General features: G+C 37.1%; 1 protein-coding gene across 2 annotated transcripts; it reads left to right on the top strand.

Annotated features, from left to right (window-relative positions):
* Positions 1-61: 61 nt before the first annotated feature.
* Positions 62-15,165, top strand: FANCB (FA complementation group B). Of its 2 annotated transcripts, none has more exons than XM_064646664.1 (9): positions 62-282; positions 904-1,862; positions 2,760-2,912; positions 3,428-3,520; positions 7,039-7,167; positions 8,056-8,222; positions 10,319-10,773; positions 11,580-11,817; positions 13,521-15,165. In XM_064646664.1, the coding sequence occupies exons 2-9, from the start codon at positions 930-932 to the stop codon at positions 13,939-13,941; spliced, it is 2,589 nt and encodes an 862-aa protein (XP_064502734.1). In that variant the 5' UTR covers positions 62-282; positions 904-929; the 3' UTR covers positions 13,942-15,165. The 2 variants fall into 2 exon arrangements, with proteins under 2 accessions (XP_064502734.1, XP_064502733.1); XM_064646663.1 differs by having other exon boundaries at positions 828-1,862.
* Positions 15,166-21,723: the final 6,558 nt, after the last annotated feature.

Raw genomic sequence — 21,723 nt, 5'->3', positions numbered from 1 at the left:
GCCCCCTCCCGCGCTCCCGTCGTGCTCCCCGAGGCGGGAGCTTCGGAGCGTCCCGCCCGGCCGGGAAGCGCCGCGGGGGAGGCCCCGGGAGAGGCCCCGGGAGAGGCCCCGGGAGAGGCCCCGGGAGCCGGGCGAGGTCCCGCCGGTGCGGAGCCCGCGGTCGCTGCCCCTGTCCGTGCCCCCTCTCTCACGCAGGAGCTCGCGTGGCCCGGGCCGGGCGGTAACGCTGCCTCAGCCGGGTGAGCGGCGTCTGTGCGGACCCCGAAAGTTGAGTGAAACTTGGTGAGACGGCTGCGGTTCACTTCAGGTCCTCGGGGTCTTCTGTGGGCAGGGAGGAAGGGAGGGAGCCGAAAAATGACTGTGCGCTTCTTCAGAGAGCCTTCTCCTTAGCGAGGCTATAAAGAAAAAAGAATTGTAATTGTTAACAAGCACTATACCTGAGACAAGGCTCTTAAATTTGGAAATTCAAGCACTGTTGCTTTCCAGTCTGCTCAGTATATTTATGGTGTTTGACACCTCCTATTCAATCACACAGATTGCAAGTGTACGATTTGGTTTGGTTTCTATCAATTTATATTATTCTGTGCAACTGTTGATAACCAGAGAATTCATACCTAGGCAAATAAGCATTTCTGAAACGTTTCTGTTACTTAAATCTCTCAGTACAAAGTTGTTTAACTCCATTTTTAATCTGTGACATTAAACTACATACTGGCCTCATTCTTCAATTGCTCATGATATTGTTTTACAATGCATAGGTTTTCTTAAAGATCAGTTCAGCTAGTCCCAGAACAATTTATCCTTTTTTTTCTTGTTTACTTTTGTAGGAGAAAAATATCCAGATAGATTCAACAAATTCTCACAAAGAAATAATCCTTGGAGATGCATATGGTTTTTTTGTAGAGGAATATAAATAAAGACAAATCAAGATGCTTCTGGGTGAGCAAGAACAACTCTTGTCCTACAATGGTGAAGTCCTTGTATTTCAGCTGTCAAAACCAAAACACGTGGAGGGAGCAGCTGATAAAACAATGAATTTATGTGTCAGAAGAATGGCATTCAACAGAGACACTAAGGTATTTGTTCAGAAGTCTTCTGGAGCATTCAGCATGCATGCTAGTCACTCAAAAATTGAAATGATTTGTTGTAACTGCACAACAGATTCCAGAACAGGGATTATTCTTCCCTGCATTTTGATGAAAAAGAAAAAACGGAATAATGTCAAATACATTTTACTGTTGCTTCACAGTTCAAATCAGTTTGAGCAGTCCTTCCATTTTAAATTGGATTATGAGCTAAAAGAAGACATCAGGTTGTTTGCTGGCCCATCAGTGCTGTGGAGACACGCCAACAAGCTGTTCTACATCTCTTCCAACACCTGCACGGTTCAAAGTGCTCCTCTTCAGCTTTCTTCAGTTGTATGGACAGGTGAAATTGTAGGTGAAGGCGCTGTTGTCTTAGGGATAAGAACTGCTTGCCTGCCAGAGAGTGAAGATGCAGATGAGTTTTCCATTTCAGACAGAGCCATCTGGGGTAGCGAATTCTTTGGATACGCAATTCAAACACAGAAAATGCTGACTGGCACATGCTTCATGCCCCATGCTTACAGCAGAGTGGTGTCTTCTGTCTACGTCTGCAAGAGTGAGAGGTTGAAAAAGCAGCTCCGAATATCACTTGTTGCCATAACCCACAAGAACCAGCTTATTTGGTTCCAAAATGGTCTCCCTAAAGGTGTTTGTGAGCTTCCTTTCGAGAAACCATGTTCGGTAAAAACAGCTGTAACCAGTAGCAATGATTTGCTATTTATTGTGTCTTTTGCCTCTGGGAATAGCTGTGTTGTACAGAGGAGAGACAGCTTACAGGTACTGGGGGCTTTAAACAGCTCCATTTTACCACTGTCTTTTTTGTTTATGTTGTCTTATTTGACGTTCCTGCAGCTGAAAAACTGCTCATTTAAGTTTGTTAGAGTTCTTGTTTGTTATTGTTGCTGATGTTAAAATAACCAGTCTAAAGCATGAGATTGTTTTGCTTTCGTTGCTTGCTTGTATATCTGAAAATTAAGCTGGGATTCTGTCTCTTAGAAATACACTTATGAATCTGAGCCTAAGCTGCTTCTGCTAATTGAAAACTGCAGTAGTGTGAGAACTTGAAGCTGTAAGACAGTTATGAGTGTGCTTACATAATTTGTGTTAAACTGATATTGTTGCAAGGCATAAACTACTCATTGGAATTTAGAAGCTTTTTGAGTTTCGTTTCCTAGTAACAAAAAGTGTTGTTTCGTAACAAGAAGAGGCCTTGCTATTGTTTCTTAAAGTTAGGAGAGACAAAGTTAAGTGCTAGGGTTTTGTAATAACGCGACAAGAATACTTACATAACTCAGGAAATAAAAATTTGTCCTACTTAGTTGTCAGCATTATTGTAAAAATTTGACTTTACAGTTCAAGCATATTTAAGTGTGTAACAAAGCAAAAATATTTCTCATTGTCAAAGTTATAGTGCCTTTAACTGATCTGCAAGTATTACTGTTCTAAAAAAATTCAGCCATTCGAGTACACTGAAAAGTTGTCATCTCTGCAACCTGTGTTCTGGAAAGTGATCTTTAAAGAGTTACATAGACTCTAAATGATGGGGTGCGAGTGAGAGCTTAAAATTCAAAACTACTGTATTCCACACACCTGAATAAGCTGCCTCTCTATAAAAAGCAAGCTTCTGCAAATGAGATCTCAAATAAATCTATTTTAAAACCTTTTCTACTGTAGGTGGCTTCCAGATGCCAAAAAGTGAAGTGTGTTCTGGTGGATGATTTTATTGGCTCTGGAAGTGAGCAACTGTTACTCCTTTTTAAGGATGACTCCAATACAGACGTGTTAAATACATTCAAAATAACGGACCTTGGAGGGGTTGACTTTGCAGTAAGTTGAGCTTGCCTTTTCTCAGCTACTCAGTCCTTGCTTGCCAATTTAAGAAAACCTCAACAAATGATTGAAGTATTGGTGCAAAGTGAAATTGGATGTGTGCTGTGAAATGCCCTGAAGTTTGAATACAATATTTTCTGCTATAATCATAAGTTATCTGAAGAAATTATCTACTTCCTTGATAGTATCAACATTCTTTTCAGAAATTTATGCAGTTGAAAATGCTTCACATATGTAACAGTTTTGCTACAATGCTTACCTGTTGGCTAAGGGCTCTTAATTAAGGCCATAGTGCTTGTTAATTAGCGTCCAGTAATTGGGTCTTTCCATTATGTTTTATCAAAATCTAACTGCTTTCAGAAGATAAGATTTTTCTTTTAAAAGGCATCATGTGGTTCTGCTGGTTTTCTGCGTTTTCCCACAGAATTTTATAATGCTGTGTAATAGCCTGTACCTTACTTTCAGCTTTTTAATTCATTCAGGATTTTGGTTTTGTTTTTGTTTTCTTTCAGAGTGGTATTAATTATAAACATGATGTTCCTGCCACGGAAGGATTGCAAGAGAATGGTTTGCTTACTATCCAAGCTCTTGAAACAAGATTGCAGGTTTGTACTCAGCTGTTCTGCCTTCATATTTTCTATAAATTATTCTTCTATATCATTACATTTTCTAAAGGGTGAGGTTAATTATGCTGTTTTTATTGAAGAAGTGGTTCAGGAAAAAAGACAACATACTTAGTATCTATTCTTAAATCAGTGGTTGTCTTTGTTTCGGTTCTCTCAGTTGCTATAAATACATTTGGATAATTGTAAAGGTCTGGTTTAATTTTAATTAAAAGTTTGAGCTAATGCTGAAGCTATCTTATCAAAGCTTCTTAACAGTCATTTTACTCATAGATGTTTAAATCCCGGTTTAATAAAATTAGAATGTTTACTTCTTTTGCTCCACATGCCATAACTTTCAGATTGTGTAGTGCCAGGTTCCCAGTGCTTTTGCACAAGTTGGTTACTGTTGTTTTACCACCTGCTGATGTTTCTCCTCCTGTTCCTAGTGGTTTTTTAAGGGTAATTTTACAAAGTACAGTAGGTGAAGCTAAAGTGTATCCTTCTTTTAATTAGCATCATTTATAAAACAAACTGGGGGAAACTTGCTAGAGCCCAAGCAATCCATGGAAATATATGATTGCCTTTCTGTTTAACTTTCTACCTGCCTTTCTTTCTTTCATCCTTTAGTAAATACCCAGTATATGCACCAAGAAGTGTTTTTGTACTGTGTGTATTGGCCTATACCAAATGCATAATAGTTGGCAAAATAAGAAGACTATTAAAAAAAAAAGCTCATATTGAGTCAGATCTCAGATTGAGATATAAGGCTATTGTTAGTTTGCTAAAAATGGTTTAACGACAAGATACAAGGTATTTATTCCCATAATTTGAGAATTAGTGAAAACTAAGTGGAGTATTGTGTCAGTTTTATTTCCAGCCTTTAAAAATGAAGCAAATTAAGTAGCAATAGTTTGCCAGTTAATAAATAAATGAAGGGAGGGCATATTAGGAAAAGATTGAAAAAGAAACAAGTTTTCTAGTTCTAATAACAAACAAGATGTCTAAAGAGATGTTATGCTTCTTCCAAAAGATAAAAGCTGTTGTTCTGAGAACAGTGGTCAAAATGCTTTTTTGCTTTTTTTGCATCTGTGTTAGGATCAAATGAATAATCTGGTTTGTACTTTCTACTGGTTCTGCTGGAAACAAGCCACTGGCTGGAGATTTCATTTATCATGTGCTGATAAAGTTGTTCTTACAGATGCAGAATCCTTCATAAGACCTCATTTATTCAGTATTTTTAGATCTTTTTAATCTCTGATTTTCAAAGCCACATGCTAACACAAATACTGTAAGCAAGTTGGAAATCTTTCTGTGTTTCAATGCTGTAAATCTTTGAAATTGTCAAGCTGATGAATTTGGAAGTAGGTACAGATATTTCTTTTTAACCTTACTGTTGTTTTGCTGTTGACATCTCCTTTGTTCTGTATTGTATTTGCTGAACAATGAAGTATTCTTGCTGGTTTTTATAATCTGATGTATAATTGAATTTCGAGGATGATTTTTTTTTAAGCAATAGGGTTCTGGTTTGAAGCCTGGGTTCTGGTTAGCTTGGGAATTTCCAAAGGTTATTTGGTCTCGGGGTGGATCCTTCTGATATTTGTCATCAAAAATCAGGTATTCTAGAAGTTGCCAATCAAATTGTGTTTTGACAATCTCTGTGGAATCATGCCTTTTAGAGCAAAATGAAGCAGATGCAGCCCTTTTTCATCCTCTGTTGCTTTACCCTTGTTTCACATCTGCACAGCTGTTTTCTAGCCGTGTGAAAATTTTGACAGGACTGAATTATGGTCCACTGTATAAGTAGGTTGCATTTATGTTATACACAGCCATATATAGGTTGTGTTTTGGAGGTAGTGAAATTGAAAAATAGATCAGTTTGTGCATTTTTGAACTGTTCTATATTTATCTTGTATACAGTCTTTTGGACCTGAATCCAGCCTTTTCTTCTATTAATATTTATTTTTCTTTAACATGTGTTTTAGTATCTTCTGAAGAAGACATCTTTTGGCAGAGCACTGCAGATACATTTCAACAGCTGAGGTTACAGGGTTTCTCATGGTTTTAGTTGATTGTTTTGGCAGAAGTACCACAAGTCAGAAGTATCTTTATGTCCACTGGTCTGTTGTCCTCTCCAAATACTTTACAGTTTTGTAAGGATTATAATGCTGGATTTACTCACAGCTCTGTTGCGTTTGGCTCTGGACTGCCTTGTTTTTATGTTCATGTTTATTTTCTGTTCTAAGGTGATCTAGTTTTATTTTCTTAGTTTCACAGTGCAAAGCTTGGAACTTCTTGTGCTTGTTGTGCAGTACATCTTGGCACATAGCAGAAAGGATGTGCCTGTCCCTTGTGCCAGAGAGAGTTGATGGTGGGCACTCCTCAGTCTTGAGTTTGCCATGTGGTAAATTCTAGGTCTCTTTCTTGTGTTACTTTATGAGGAAAAAGGGCTTCCAAAAGTCAGCTTGGTCAGCAAGCACACAGCAGTGAATTTTTGGCCATTTTGACTGATTCCCAGTCTGTGCTTCCCCATTTGCTTTCTGTTACTCAGTTGTTTATTCAGGAGTTGACTCCAATGGGAGTAAATGATGATTTAGTATTCTGATGACCTCAATTAGGAAGGTATTGTAGACTCATCTTTGTTCTTAACTCTTCATTTCTGTCTTCTGGCACTGGAATATTTCTTGGAATCTTGTACTTGGATGCATAGTGTGATAGATAAATTTTTTACAGAACTTCTCATGTTGAGTGCTACTTGTTCTAAATGCCCTTTGCCATTGAAGCTTGAGCAGGGGACATCATTTTCCTTCCATGAATTGTTTTTTTTATTCAGGCTTCTATTGGTGTTATGTGTGATCCTGCCTGGGGGGGTTTGGGGATTTTCTGAGGGGATGGGGAACAGGGAAGTTTGTTTTTGCATTCCAGTGGTAAGTTTGTTCACTCCTTGGCAGCATTGGACTTCTTAAGATCTTGTTTTCCAGATAATAGCTTTTGAGGAGCTTTCTTAAAACCCAAGAAGCTGGTGCTGGCATGCTTTTAAATTTGTTTTCTTGGTATTTTTGTTGTTGTTGGTTTGGGTTTTTGTTGTTTGGGATTTTTTTTAATTGAGACATAGCCAGCATGTATGTCTGTTTGTAAATCTCCCAACTCTTCAATTTATTTACTTGACCAATAATCAATGCTAATCTTGATAAGAAAATGAAACTGCTGTCAGTGAAAACATGAAGCAGAATTAATAATGAAAGATCTGAATATCTACATAATATGATAGTTTACCTTCATATTTATCTTAAACTCTAGATTTAATATTGAGAGACCAAGATTCTGAGATTCATACTTTGCAACTGAGTAGCCTGACATGAACATTCTTTAGAAACATTACTTGAGGAATGCCAGGATCTTGGCTTGTGATACTTGTATAAGAGTGGAAAGCTGAAAAGACATTTTGATGTCTGCAATAACCTTTCTTTTTTTGCAGGAGACATAAGCATAAGTCTAATGATGATTTTTATCTTTTACAGGCAGGTTTCACCTCTGTTCGAGAGCTACAGCAGCATTTAGAACTCCAAAAGAGGGTTATTCTTGAATCTTGCAGAGCACTGATAGATCTTGTTGAAGAAAGAACCCATATTCTACCAAAAGCAGAAGAGGTAAAATGCAGAAGATGGTACAGATCACTTCTGAATTCTGCTGAGCCATTTGTAGAGAGTGCTGCCCTCAACCTCTTATTACTTTCACCAGTAGGGGTTACCACTATCAAAACTCATTAATCTGCTTTTTAAGTTTGGTTCATTATCTTAACTTGCCAGTGTATGTACTTAAGAGTGAATTTAGTTGTCTTTTGTCTTTCCTTGAAATTGATGTGCACAAAACCTCCTGACAGCTGAGCTGTATGGAGGAGTAACCTCTAACAGAGTTAGTGACAAACAGTAGGGGAGTGTACAGTCCTAATTGGCACAGTTGCCTAGAGACTGAATATCTGTCTGTGATCTAACATGTTACAAAAAGTGAGCTGTCATGGATTTGTGTGAGAAAAATCGATTTTATAATGGGGGCAGAGTGAACTGTGGGCTGAGAAGGTGATGGAGGTTGGGAAAATGTTATCTTAATATGTTGCTCCAGAAAAGCCTCCTAGTTTAATTGAAATGGAGTTGATCTGCCTTTCAGTTACTGTTGTGGTCCCTTTCAAGTTAGCCAGCTTTGGACAACAAAGTGTTGAGCAAATAAATGCACTAATATAGAATAAATTCTAGCACCTTAAATCTCCTTTGGACAATTAATTGTGTGACAGGTCAAGATTTAGACATGTGATGTTCACAAGGAGAGAATGAGTTTTACTTTACATGATATCATATGTTTTAAGAAAATGCAGTTCTATCTTTTGAACCTGTTGTTGAGAATAAACTAGTTTATATATTTCATTCTATGTATCTAAAAAGCTCTTCCAACAATCATTTGTGGTAAAACACAAAATAATGCAGTATAAAAAGAACCAGTATCTCTACTTAATCTGCCTAAAAAACCCGTTTTTCTGTAAGGAAGGTCTTGTCTCTCTCTGGGATGATGTAGAAAATCCTCCTCATTCTCTTAGTGAAGAGACACCATTGGCATCTAAAATCCCAGAGCACTTCACAGAGAAATTGTGGCAGCGTGTTGTGGGTGACAGCTTGGTAGTTGGAGTAAAACTAACTGAGTCCTTTCACTGGTAAGTATATAAATTAATCTAATAACTTCATTGGTAGTTTTATAGAAAGCGAATATGCAAGTTAAGCTCTGCAGTAGTGAGAGTGGATTTTTAAGCTTTGATTTTTTGCATTTTGAACATATGTATTTAAAGTGGTTTTTTCTGTGTCTTTGTCAGTATTTTTGCTGCTGCTTGTCTCTCTCTAGCACTGTGCAAAAAAATACATTGTATAGCCAGAAATCAGTTATGCAAGTATAATTACTAGAGACTTTTCACAGAAGTTTTCTCTTTTTTTTGACAAAAATTATGGTTCTTTACAGTCCATGCTGACATAGCTATGCTGACATCAGTATATGTTGTAAATAAGGCTCTGTTTTAAGTATACAGTCCCTGATGCTTTACTGTTAACTGCTTGCCATTCCTAAAGAGTGATTTACTTGAAGAAGCACAAAAGAAAACATACTAAGTTCTCTCATCAACTTAATAAGTACTTAGGTTTTGACTATTCTAGTCAAGTATCCAGTCAAAGTATTTGCAAAGCTTATGTATTGTGTAAATTATGTAGAACAATAGAATGATCAACCATACAATACTTAAACCTTCCAAATAATTTGTTTGTTCTTATTGTCATCTTTACAATTATTTGTTTATTCTGTTTATTTTAATTACTCGGTTCAGTTGTAAATACTGCCTATGTCATTTCCCCCTTACAGAGAAGGAACTCAGTTGCAACAGGGGTTGAAAAACCAGGATTACATGAAACATAAATTTACGATGTTCATTGTGTAATGTAAACTTTGGTGGAGTCAGAACGTGCCTTTTGACCCATGTTCCCACAAGCAGTGTAGCCGAGACTGTGTTAGGGTGAGCTCAAAGACTACTGATGCCACTGAAAATCATCCAAGTGGTTGTGAGGGAGCTGACCTGTTACACCCTCTGGCCATTCTGCTGGAGCTGTGGGTATCTTCTTTCTCAACTGCCAGATTGCTGTAACTTTGCAAGAAAGTTGACCTCATCCTCTTGACAGTCCCTGTTAAGAACCACTGAGGCAAGAGATTGTTTTTGCCTTTCCAGTGTTTGTTCTTTTAGAATTGATGGTGATGACTTTGGTTTTGAAAATTAAATGATTCATTCTTGTATAGCTTCAAAAATCCTCAGATTTTAAAATCCAGCAGCAATATCTGGCCTCTCCCCTATTTTTACAGTTGAGGAAAGATCTGTGGAGAAGTCACTTGTCAAAAGTTACCTGGCAGGCTAGCAGCAGAACCTGGGTCTTCTGGACTCTAAATCAGTACTGCAATACAACCTGTGTTTTTGGGGAAAAGGGCTTGCTTTCTCTCCATTCCTAACACTGAAATTCTTTATAGATTATTTTTGTTCTTCCTACTAATGCAAGATTGCAGTGATATCTTAGATTGCGTTATGAGGTGGTGATACCTCTCTGTAAAGAAAATTAGAGATTTGTAAGACTTTCAAATGTCAGTGACATCTTGAGATTGAGTTGATTGACAGAATAATGTATTCATTGAGAGAGGATCTGAAACAGTAATATTAGGATTTCATTGAAACAACCCTGTGTTGAATAAATAAAGTACTTCTTACATTTCAGGAAATTGCTGCATGTTTAAGGTAATAGTATCTTAAACCTTTTATTTTACTCTACATTCAATTTTATTTTAATATCTATAAAAATATAGATCATCAGAAGGGCTTTTAGTCCTCAGAAGGGCAGAATTGATACTTTCTGCAATTTTTTGTTAAAACTTAAGTTAAATCTTTAAAAATAATTTACGAATGTGGTAGAGTATCTACATAGGTTATGTAGAATTTTCAACCTTTTCTGGCTGAATTAAACATCCAAATTCTTTCAGTTGAAGTGAGGCATCGAACTCCTAAAAGCTATTTGAAAATTCAGTCCACGTTTTGAAAATCTTTATACTAAGCTTAGATGTCATGTGAAGGACTTATACTCTTTGCCCACTCTGTGACTTAACCTGGAATGATATTGGAATTTGTGGTAGTCTTAAATGTCTGTACATATCTGCAGAGTTATGGTTATGTGTCAGATGGCAAAAATGTGAACTGGGAGTGCAGTCGTATTGTATGGATTTTCACAGGTCACTGAATGATGTCAGCTTATCTTTAGTGATGGATCAAGACTTCTCTTCAATTTCTCCAATTATCAAGTGTCAAAGTAAAATCATTAAGCTGAACAAGGCCTTCTCAGCATTGGCTGTCTCCTCATGTCAAATTGAGCCGCCTCCAAAAAAGATTAAGTTGGACTTACATAGCAAGGATGATCTGAAAAAAGAGTTTCCCAAGAGACCTTCAGGGGTTCATCTGGATGGAGCAAAGACAGTCATTGCTGTTACCAGCCTTTCACCTTTACTGGCATTTCATCGTGTCTGCTGTGCAGTTCTTCTACATGCGAAGAGGCGAAAACACAGGAGTGACGGTTTACAGGAGAGCAAAGAGATCACTGTACTCTGTGGGAAAATTTTGTTAAGTATGGAAGATATTTCAAATGGAAGATTTTCAGTAAAGATGTTAAGGGATAATAGTTACTGTACAGGTAAATAGATTTATATACTTTGGATTCATAAATATTTATGTATTTGATTCTTCTGGTTATTCTAGGTGATGCCAAACTAAGTTTTCAATGTGTAATCACATCTGTCTCTTTGAACACGAACTGCATAGGCCTTTTGGGAATTAAAAGCTGGGTGAAATATGAGATGGAACATTTTTCAAAATGGAGTTGCTGTAGGGTTTTGTGCTAGCATTGATGCTGAAGGGTATCTGGAAACGATAATTTTGAAGGTGTCTGAGTACAGAATGCTGATATATATATATATATATATATATGGGTTTTTTTCTGACACAGTATTACCTCTTAAATCATGCCCAAGTAATTGAAGCTTTTCCTCATCTACATGTCTTTTATGGTCATTTATTTTCCTTTCTTTTTATGTTCCTGATTGAATTGATTTTTTAACTGAGCTTTCGCTCACAAAAAGAAATATCCTTTTAATTGTTTGCAATGAATTTTAATTTTTCTTCCTTTAATGCTGTATCATTGCTAAAGCTGACATGTCATCTTACTATCTCACGAGGCTGTTAATAGCCTTCTTTTGGCAAGGTGATGTTTATCTTAAGAGCTTTCATTATATTGGTGGTGCTCCATTAATCAACTCTTTTGCTTGACAGAAGTAGGTATAAGAATTTAGGTGAGAAGAAAATTCCCAAAGAATGCCTGAATGCAGGTGCAAATGCTTAATGAAAAACTAGAAGTATGAGCCAAAAATCTAAACACATTTAATGCATGCAGCATAATCAAAATATTTGGGTCAAATATCTTTTTATTATGTTTTCTTGCAGGTGCCATGGAAGATATACTTGCTGTACTTGCAACAGCTGTCAGATTCTCCTTTCAGATTATGTCTTCTGACTGCACATTGACTCCAGTAAATTCATGGTTACTGAGAGAAATGGAATGCACACCATTTAAGGAATGCCATGACAACATATTTTGTCATAAAGCAGGAAATGTGTATGGTACAGTTTTTAACTGGAGCCTGAAAAATCCATTTGAAGGAGTTCTAACAATATTTTGCAGGTAAAATCACTTGAAGCATAGCATATATTCATCATTCCATACAATGCTTTTTTAGTCTTTACACTGTTTCCTACTGATACCATAAACAGCAGCCAAAATCATAACCAATAGGCTTCCAATATGATGTTATGATAACAATCAGCAATAAGAGAATTATTTTCAGATCAGAACTATGACAGAACCTGAACTGTATTGTTTAATTTTGTCTAGGTTAGAACATCAATCAGAATTAGTTAGAATTACAAATAAGTCTAGTCTCTAGTAGTATCTGCTTGGTACTGTTTCTTCTCTTCATTTTGCTGCATCCTAATTTTATTTTTTTTTTTTTACTTTATTCTTAGTATAATGTATAATTTTTTCTTCAACGTGTGTTGATTAAAAGAAAAATCCTTAAGGGCATATTAAGACAAAAAACCCAACCAAACCACAAACACCAAATTATACTAAGTTTAAATTTATTGCTAGGTCATTTTTTATTTTAGTACTGCAACATAAATTTAGTCTCATTTTGTACATGTTTCTGCTATATTTATTTCCTATCTGCCATGATTATGAAAAGGAAATAATCGGAAGAGTCTCAGTGATTTCATTTCTTATGTAGATTCTTGAAGGAATGTTTTTAAAATTTCCTGAACCAGGCTAAGCAAGTTAGTAATACTGCCATAATTTATGATTTAGCTGGATAAGGCTTATAACATAAAAAGTACTTCTTGAATATTGACAAATGTTGCTGTCCTGAAGAGTTCAAGCTGAAAAATAAAAAAAAGGTAGAACTTTTAGGAGTCTGTATTTATAGTGAGGTTCAGTCTTTTACTCAAATTAGGAGTTGATCTCCTTTATGTAAGAGGACAGGCTGAAATGTTTGAGAGATCAATCAGTAAAATTTTAAATCTCAAGACTCTTGGTTCCTTTTGAAAAGTTAATTTACTTAGTGCTATCCACTTTCGATCCTGTTTTGCATTAATAGTCAGTGAGCTGCATGTTTATGGTGTAACTATGATTCTACTTTCTGTGTCTTTTTTTCCTGTCTTTGGATTGACCTTTTATCCAGCTAGGATATTTCTGTGATAGGTGGAAGCTACAGACTATTCTTTCTTTCACAGCCTTTCAGAAACCAAATAAACTATACATTACAAGTAGTGGAATGTTAAGATAACTAAATTGAGATAGAAGTACTTCAAGGAAAGATGTCTTTCTGATCTATGTGAGAAAACTCACTGTTTCAGGGTGCTTTTGGGTTTTTTTGGGTTGAGGTTTTCTTTGTTTATCAGGGCAAACACTGGGAATAAGACTTTAACAAACTCTGCATTTCTCTTATAACAAGGAATATGTCCCTGCATTGGATATGCTACACTGCTATCCAGGAGAGTGGGTTTCCTGATGATTACCAGCACTTTTATTTGGCTTTCTTAATAATTTTGAATGTCTGATTTTAAGTGCACCTTCTGTTTAAGAAAGACAAGCTGTAGGCCACCTAACAGGCATGTACATACCTATTGATAGTGACAATCAATGAATGAGTGATTTTTTTTCTGCCTCTAAATGCTTGTTCTTGTATGTAAAGTACACACAATACTTAAAACTATAATCAACATAAGTGTTTCTATTTTGTTTTCAAGTAGCTTTGTTTTATTTTCCACTATGGAATTTTAAAGATATAAGGTTGTAATTATAATAATAATAATAATAATCTTCTTTTACAGAAATCTGACTGTCGTGTTCCAGTGCCTTCATAGCCTTACAAGAGTTCTCCCGCCAAGCTGCCGTGTAAAACTCCTGAGATCTGGAAGAAAAAGTGTACTCACTGAACAGTTAGCACTGGCTTTGGAAAAAGAAATGCTCACCTTGAAGAGTTCTTTCTTCTCAAAAGAAAGTAAAGCTGAAAACAGTTTGGCATGGGGGAATGAGGCTGGCAAGAAAATGGATAATGCTCCTCTGGCTTCTTTACTGGACACTGAGGAAGGAGTTCAGCAGTTCAGGAAGAAGCTTCAGAATGAGCGGGAAGAGAGTGTGCTAAGTATGAATCAAACTATGAATGGTGCCCTCTACCAGAAAATTGCTTTGAAAATAGCAGAAGCTCAGCTCAGTTCAGATATGATTGTGTGGAGACTGAGCAAGTCCTAGAAATGATTGACTAAATTTATTTTTAATTTTTTTTATTAAAATTATACTATTAAATAATATTTATATTTTCATGGGTACTTATATTGCTTTGTATTCTAAAGCTCTGTTATTTCTACAGATAAATACTGGTATTTTGACTGATGACTTGTAGCTGCTTTGGCAAGAACTTAATATTAAAGATTGATGAGTCATTATTTTGTTACAGATTTTGAAAATATATTTTAAGGTATTTTTAATAAGTCCTACTCTAAAATCATAATTCTTGAACTATAAATGAGCTATTTTATATACAGAAAATAATAAGCATGTGCTCTTTAAAATAGTTCTATTAAACCTGAAAGATAACTATTTACACAAGTAAAATTTAAGCATTTTTTAGAAATCTTAAGACAAGTATAGAAAAGATCTAAGCTATGCAACCAATTTTAATTCATAGTTTGAGTATGGAGTTTGACATTCTAATTCAAAGAAGAGGCAGTTTATCTTCATGATATATCAAACTATTTAAATAATTTCTAGTGATACCACCTGAGGAAGAAGACTCTGATTGTACCTTTCAGCCCTATCTTCTAGAGCCCACCCTTAGATCTGAGAGATTATGGAGTATTTTTTGGAGCTGGAGAACCAGATTAGGCCTCTTACCAGATTTCAAGAACTCATGAAGATTCACTCTATAATCAAACTGCTTCAGGTTTGGGAGGTCCATTCCCACACAGAATTTAGTGGTAGGGCTAATCTCATTGGTAAATCCTTCCTTGGGCATTAACTGACCTTCAATGTCAGAAGATGAGTTTGCTCAATCCCAGAATCAAATGATTGTCTGCTGATACTGGCTGCTCAGTGGTTTTGGCCTATCTCAAAGTAGTTTAAATAATAATGGGCAGCTTTGCCTATTATTCCTCCCTTCTCTGCTTTGAACAAGACACTGCCTATGCATCCAGGAAGAGAACTGCCTGTACTACTTGCTGAGGTAGTAACTTTTTAATCAATTTTTTTCCACGATTTTTCAGCTTCTTGAGAGGCAGAAAAGTAATTTGCTTCCTTTTGTCTCTGCTTTACATAAGTTAAACATTGCTAGTGTTTGTCACTATTTTTCTGAAGTTGTCAAAATTTTGCTTTTCATTTTCCCTGTAAACAGAGTTTTAATAGTTAATATCTCCCACATGCACTCTCTCTGACAATAAAAGTTTGGCAGGAAAAATGGAAGACATTGACTCAAAGGAATACTGATGTTTCAGAATAATTTTATGTCTTTTTTTTTCATCAGAAAGTTCAACTTCTGAATGTGTGTCTTCTAGATGCACTAAGTGGTGATGTTTTTCAGTCCAAGGCACCTTCTCGTATTGGTAACAGGAGTGAACCAATGCACATTAAATGCAAAGTACTAGCTAGAAAAACAGCAAATGAGAGAACACTGTGCTTTGTAAGTTCAAACCATTTTACTGATGTAGCTTCACTTTTGAGATACTCAAAGTATTAAATGACTCCTTTTTAGCCATATAGAAGGGAAATTTTCCATTAAGATGCCAAGAATGTCTTAAGAAGTTGTCCTGGATATTTGAAACTCAGTATTTACTGGATGAGAAAGAATTGTTAAAAAACCTCAACTTTCTTTGTTAAGCCACAGTTCAAAGCATAAGAGCTCATTGTCAGGGCTTGGCAGTCAGCTGTCACTGAAATTTCCAGAAATTCCTCATTATAAACACTTAAATGAAGTGAAAAATCTTGAAAGTGCAATCCTGTAGCTTGCAGCAAAGGGCAAGACCTTGCTAAGCCATCTAAGCAGAAACCTTCAGAGCAACAAAGCTACTGTTTAGCTCAGGGCACTTGAAGGAGTTTATGCAAAGCAGTGTAAACAGTCCAGCAGATGATTTTTATTAGCACTACTGTAGCAACCTGCTCTCATGTTGCAATAACCATCATGTTTGTCTGTCTGTTTTTAAAGAGAAACTTCCAGGTGTTCACATCCCTGTATTGAACTAGTAAAATGGGACAAATGAAAAGAAGCTGCTAGGCACCGAAGTTGCCAGTTTGTAATTCCATGGAATTGTTACTTTAAAGAAGCAAACAGCAAAATCACGGAAGTGTAGAAGTGAAATTATTAGAGTAGAATAGTAGCACATACAACAACATGTTCCTGCTAAAGAGTCTTTCCTGGGGCATTAATGCTTAGTTTGCATATTGTCAGATGAGATCATTAAAAGCTTTCCTAACAGCTCTAAGATTCCTGGGAGTAGTTCTCCAACCGACTAATAATGGCACAACTTTCAGTGGTAGTGATGCAATTAGTAGGTGTACTGCATATGCATGGGAGATACTTTTATGTGCCAAAGGTCTCCTTGAAATACTTGAAAGGTTTATGCTGGTATGTGTGGTTTTTTGCCAGGAATAATGGAAAAATGGAGCAGGCATGAACAAAGGTTCAGACACTCTAGAATCTTATCATCAAATAGCACCAGCAGGAATCTTGTTTAGAAATATTTCCTTTCCTAAACTTGCCTTTCAGAAGTAAAAGCAACTAAAGGTGTTAACCTTCTATTTATTTGATCTATTGTGATGATTAATCTCTGCACATGCTGGTGTTCAAATGAAGAGTCCAAATTGTGCAGACTAGCAAAAACTGGTTAGATTGGCTAACAATGTTTCTATCATGAACAGTTGCAGTTCCATTTTCTGACTTCCAGGAAAGTCTTGGAAATGAGATCCTACATAAAAGCAAGTTCTGCAAGTACTTTTTTGAGCAAGTCATATGACAGATTAAATCAGTGACAGCAACAGTCCTGGGTACAGGGGTTAGTGTTGCCAAGAAATAACTGAAAATGTAGCTGGATGTTTGATTCTGTAAATTCCCCTTCCATGATAGCAGACAAGTTGGGAGACATACGCATCACAGCAAACAGAGGGTGTTTTGTTACTAGAGCTGTTACTAATAGCAGATAACTATTTGCACAACACATTCACTTAAACACTCATAATTACTCTGTAGGAGTAACAACTGGGAGGCCAGGACCCACCTCTGGGACCTCTGACTCCAAGGTAGGTAGTTTAGAAAGTCCTTTGAAGAGCGCTTTGCTTCGTTAGGTGTGTATATGTAATCCTGTAGGGTTTTTTTTTTACATGTAACAGGCACTACCTGCTTGTACATGATCCAAGTTAATGCATCCCATGGTTGATACTGATGTGGGTAGTGGTTGTGTACACAGCCAGCAGGCTTCTGGTGTTCTGAATTTATCAGTTCTGGTGGATTTAACAGAACAACTGGTCTCCAGAGCTTACCAGTCCTGGGAGACTTTCACATGCTGCTTCTCAGCATGTAATAATCTCCTCAGCCTGCTGCTTGCTGGTAAACATTCCGCCCTCCAGAGCTGTAGAACCCTGTCACACAAACTTACACAAAGGGGCCTTTGATAAGGTAGTAACATTTATGCCTAGAATCAACTTGTCTTGACCCCAAGAGGTCAAAAAAACAGTTCCAAATTCTGGAAACCAGATGTCAGTGGCTTCTATAGGAATGTTTCCAGTCCTCTGGCCAGGGCAGTGATCTATGTGTGCAGACTTTTAACTTTTGATGACTGTTATCACCCATTTGAAAAGACTAGGATGCAAAAGGGAAGTCTGGTGTAGGAAGCATGAGCTGTCATGCCTGGATGCACTCTTGTGTCCACCTTGGCACTTTTAAAGTCAGCATGATTTAAGACTCTTCTGAGAAGAGGGACTGTGTGTCAAAGAACTGTTACTTCAGCCAAGTTTGTGTAATAAATAATTTATAGTGATTTTCTCTGTCATTCTAAGGCCTCTCAGGCAAGAGAAACCTGTCTGCTCTAGAGTAGTTTCTGTTGGATAGTAATATTTCCCTTTTAAGTTTGTGTGTATGTATTTTGAATTAGGCACAGGCTGCTGAGCTGTTTGCAGTAGTAAGAATTAAGCTTCTCTCTCAGCTACTAATTTTTGTTTTCCCACAGGTTTTGACAACTTAGAAACTGTGACAGTCATATGACTACTCTCCTCTGAATCATACTGACTCTGCTGACAAAATAATAGTGCCAGCATGTTTATCCTTGAGTGAGTTATTCATTAGAGGCTATTAACAAAGATGATAGACTCGGCAAAAGGAATATCCAAATAGTGGTGGTTTTCTTCTCTTCCCTTCTCTAGTTTCCTGGGAGAGATGAAGTTTTAAATGGTGGAAAGTAGTTGCCAATGCAATTATTTAAATTCTCAAACAGTTGTAAAGGCAGGGATTTGAGCATTTTGTTGTTGCCGACTCTGGTTTACTTTGGAGGTTGGTTATGGGGTTTTTTCCAGTATTTTCTTATCTGCACTCTAGGCATGCCACTGGGTAAGAACGAGGTGAACATCTGGATCAGTATGTAGTAGGGGTTTCTAGCCAAGAAAATCCTCGCAGGGGAAAAGTGAAAGAGTAGGAGGTTTAATGCAAGTCTTTAGTCACCTTGCTTTAAGGAGGTGATACTACTTTGGTCTTTTCTGTGACCTCGGGTTTCTGGTGTGTGACAACCTTACCCCTTGGATGTATTGAGAAATTCATAATTCATAGGTGCAAGACTGGAGCTGCATGTTTATAAAGCACTTGATAAGAGCAAAGGCTGTCACGTGCCAGGTTTGTATCAGTCCAGTTCCTGCCTGAAGTCCTACATTCACAAAACACTGTTGCTTAACTGTGGTATTTAGGTCAGGGGCACAGGTTGGTAACGCAGTCTCAGGTTAGCTAATCCTCCTTGTCTAAATGGAGAGGCGGTGGATCATCTGCTGGGCTGTGATCCTTACTTGCACACAGAGGTATAAAGCTAAGTGCTTTGAAGTGAATCCTGGAAAACAGCAGGCGCTGCCTCTGTACCTGCCCCCTCTCCGCTCCCCAGAGCCCCAGTTACAGTTTCGAACTGAACATGTGATGTCTTCCTTTGTAATCTTGCCTTTGAAATGTTCTCAAGCATGAGGGGAAAAGCAGAAGCTGCCAAAACCTTCCAAAATTCGTGGTTGGTGGGAGTCTGCTGTTTCTGTAGTCTGTACTATTTCCTCTGCACAGACTCTACTGACTGTGTACTTTCATGCTTCCCACTCCCTCTCGCCCCAGTGATCAAATTCTGAAAACCAAACACAGTCACTTCTAATGCAAAAAACATTACCTTTGCCTTGCTTTGTCCTGTAGGAAACAGGTATATTTTCTTTTCCAAGGGACATAACTCTGCTAAATCATAGAATCTACAGCTAAAAGTTATGTCCCTGGTGCGAAGCACACCTGGATAAAGCTTTCACGTACCCGGGGCACTCAAGGAAATAATTGTGTAACACAGAAAAAAATATCCTCTCTACCTCCTGACCCGCACTCCCCAGCACTTCATGACTCTTTATGATGATAAGCTGTGCAGGTTTGTTGGTTTGTTTACTTCATAACATTTCTGCAATTAAGGCTCCTTAATTCTACTTTATTTGTTGGTAGTAGATTTTAAGGCTGTCTGCAACATTTTAAGCTTTTCCTTTAATTTTGCCTCTTCTCAACCTCACTCTGGAAAATTCAGCACTCATTGGATGTGCTAGTATGCTAACAGAATTTTTAAACTATATTTGGATATGAATTGTTAATACACAAGCTTTATAGAAATCCAGAAAGGAGTGAATTTCTCGGAGTTTTGGTAGAATCTCCTTTCTTTTTTCAAAGTAGTATGAAATTTCCTAATTATCAAATCATTCAAATGTGTCCAAATGCAGATAATATACCAGCTTCTTTAATTACCATAAATCAGCTGCATAAGATAGTTATATCAGAGAAATCAGAGAAAATTGTGTAACACTGGAGTTCTGTGTCTATTTCAACACAACTGTGAGGAGAAATGATAAAGAGACAGTCAGGCCAGTTCAGCAATCTTCTGTTTGTCAGCTTTTGTTTGTTTGTCGGCATAGGCTAAAATAGTCACAGAGAGCAGCTGTTGGATTTGAAGATCCCATGAACTTTCTTAGAAGAATTCTCGTGTGAGGATTAATTCTTATTTGTAATGACATTCATTGGATTATGAATTCTTCCCCATGCTGGAGAGTCACTGTAGCAGTCATGTTGTACGTATGAGTGGGGTTGTCTTTCACTGTCCAATCCAAAGGCAGCCTGTGAATTAATGACAGGAAAGTAAATACAACCACCACCCTATGGATAACAGTAATTATGACCTCAGCAGGAACAGAGCTGTAATTGCATGTTCCAGTGGGGAATAATCACCGATCCTGTAATGCTGATGGTTTCACTGGAATTATTTTTCCCTAATGATGTCCCTAACTTTTTCAAAGTACATGATTTCTATTTAGTTGCTCAAAGAGGATGTTTCTGCTGTGATATTTTTACTAAAACACTCAAGAATTTTATCTCAGTTTACTCCAGAGTTTACCTGCCACTTGGATGGAAGAGTGCCTGTGTAAATGCAGGAATGAAAAAAATAAATTCCTGAGGTAATACCTTAGCTGTTCATTTACTTTTGCAGTAAGTGAACTATTGCAATGCAAAGTACCTCAGTAGTGCACACCACCTTGTCAATAACTGTGGTAATTTTTTTAGCTACAGGTCAGCTTTTAGCAATTTTCTGGAAAGAATATATTGATTTTGTTCATTTCAAAGTAGTTCACTTTTTCAAAATGTGCTCCAAATGCATACAGACACAGGCATTTCACCCAGTCCATGAAATCCATGGTACTTTAGTACTGGGGTGTTTTACATCAGAAAGAAATTGCTAATTTAAAAACTTCCTCATATTTTGTGGGACTGGAACAATGAAATAGACTTAGCAGAAATAATCAAAGAAGATGAATAAATGAACCCTGCTTATTGTATTTTTCCCAAACATGAATATATTGTTTTGTGAAGTATAACTAGATAATCCACTGAAATAAAAAACTGTATAATCTTCTCAAAAAAAAAATTACTTAAAAGGCTTGAGGAAAGAATAAATCCCTACTCTATTTTCCCAGGAAAGAGGTAAGAGTTTGTGCAAACTAGTGTATTTTCTTGATAAATTGACATATTATAGTCAAAAAGAGGAAGAAGAACAGGGGAGTCCTGTCATTTTGAAATAGATTCTTTCTACAGAAAGTACTCTTTCTTACTGGCTGTTGAAAACACTTGGAGTGAATTGAATTCTTCAACAAGCCACATTAACCTTCTATAAATTAGTAGCATGTCTAAAACAGTAACACATTAACAGTATGAATGATCCAGGATTTGAATGTTTTAAGTTATTGTGGATAACCTGAGGTTATAGTAATGATTCCTTAAGCACACCACCTGAAGTGTTGGTGTTGTTTTTTTTTTTTTGTAAGTTATTAGAATTTGTTGCAAATTAACCAGCTCATACACATGTAAATCTACCCAGTGATACAGCTAATCTGTCACATTCACAGGCCATCATCTTGCCTAGCACTATTTCTAATACCCTCTTAACGTGGGTTGTTCAACCCACCCCACACACACCCCATGCTAGCATTGCAGCTGGGGAATTTAATTTTTGCTGCACATCTAAAAAAATTAGAATCTTTGCTTTTAAAAATCACAAAATCTTTGACGTGTCAGCATTTCATTTTCATATGGTTCATCTGTGTACAGCTGTAGCTGTCTTTCCTCTCTTGCACGTCAGTTTTTAAACCTCTTGGGATCCAATGCAATGCCTCCTGTTCTCCACTGCCTGAACTCCTTTTTAGACCTCTTACACTCCTGAGGTTAAACCCTGGCCTCGTCCAAGACAGTGGTGAGCCTTCCTGAGACCTTCCAAGGTCTGCATATCA

Source organism: Pseudopipra pipra, chromosome 2 (genome assembly GCF_036250125.1).
Source record: "Pseudopipra pipra isolate bDixPip1 chromosome 2, bDixPip1.hap1, whole genome shotgun sequence".
Classification (NCBI taxonomy): domain Eukaryota; kingdom Metazoa; phylum Chordata; class Aves; order Passeriformes; family Pipridae; genus Pseudopipra; species Pseudopipra pipra.
Note: the sequence above shows the minus strand (reverse complement) of the source record. Positions and strands in the feature narration are given on the sequence as shown.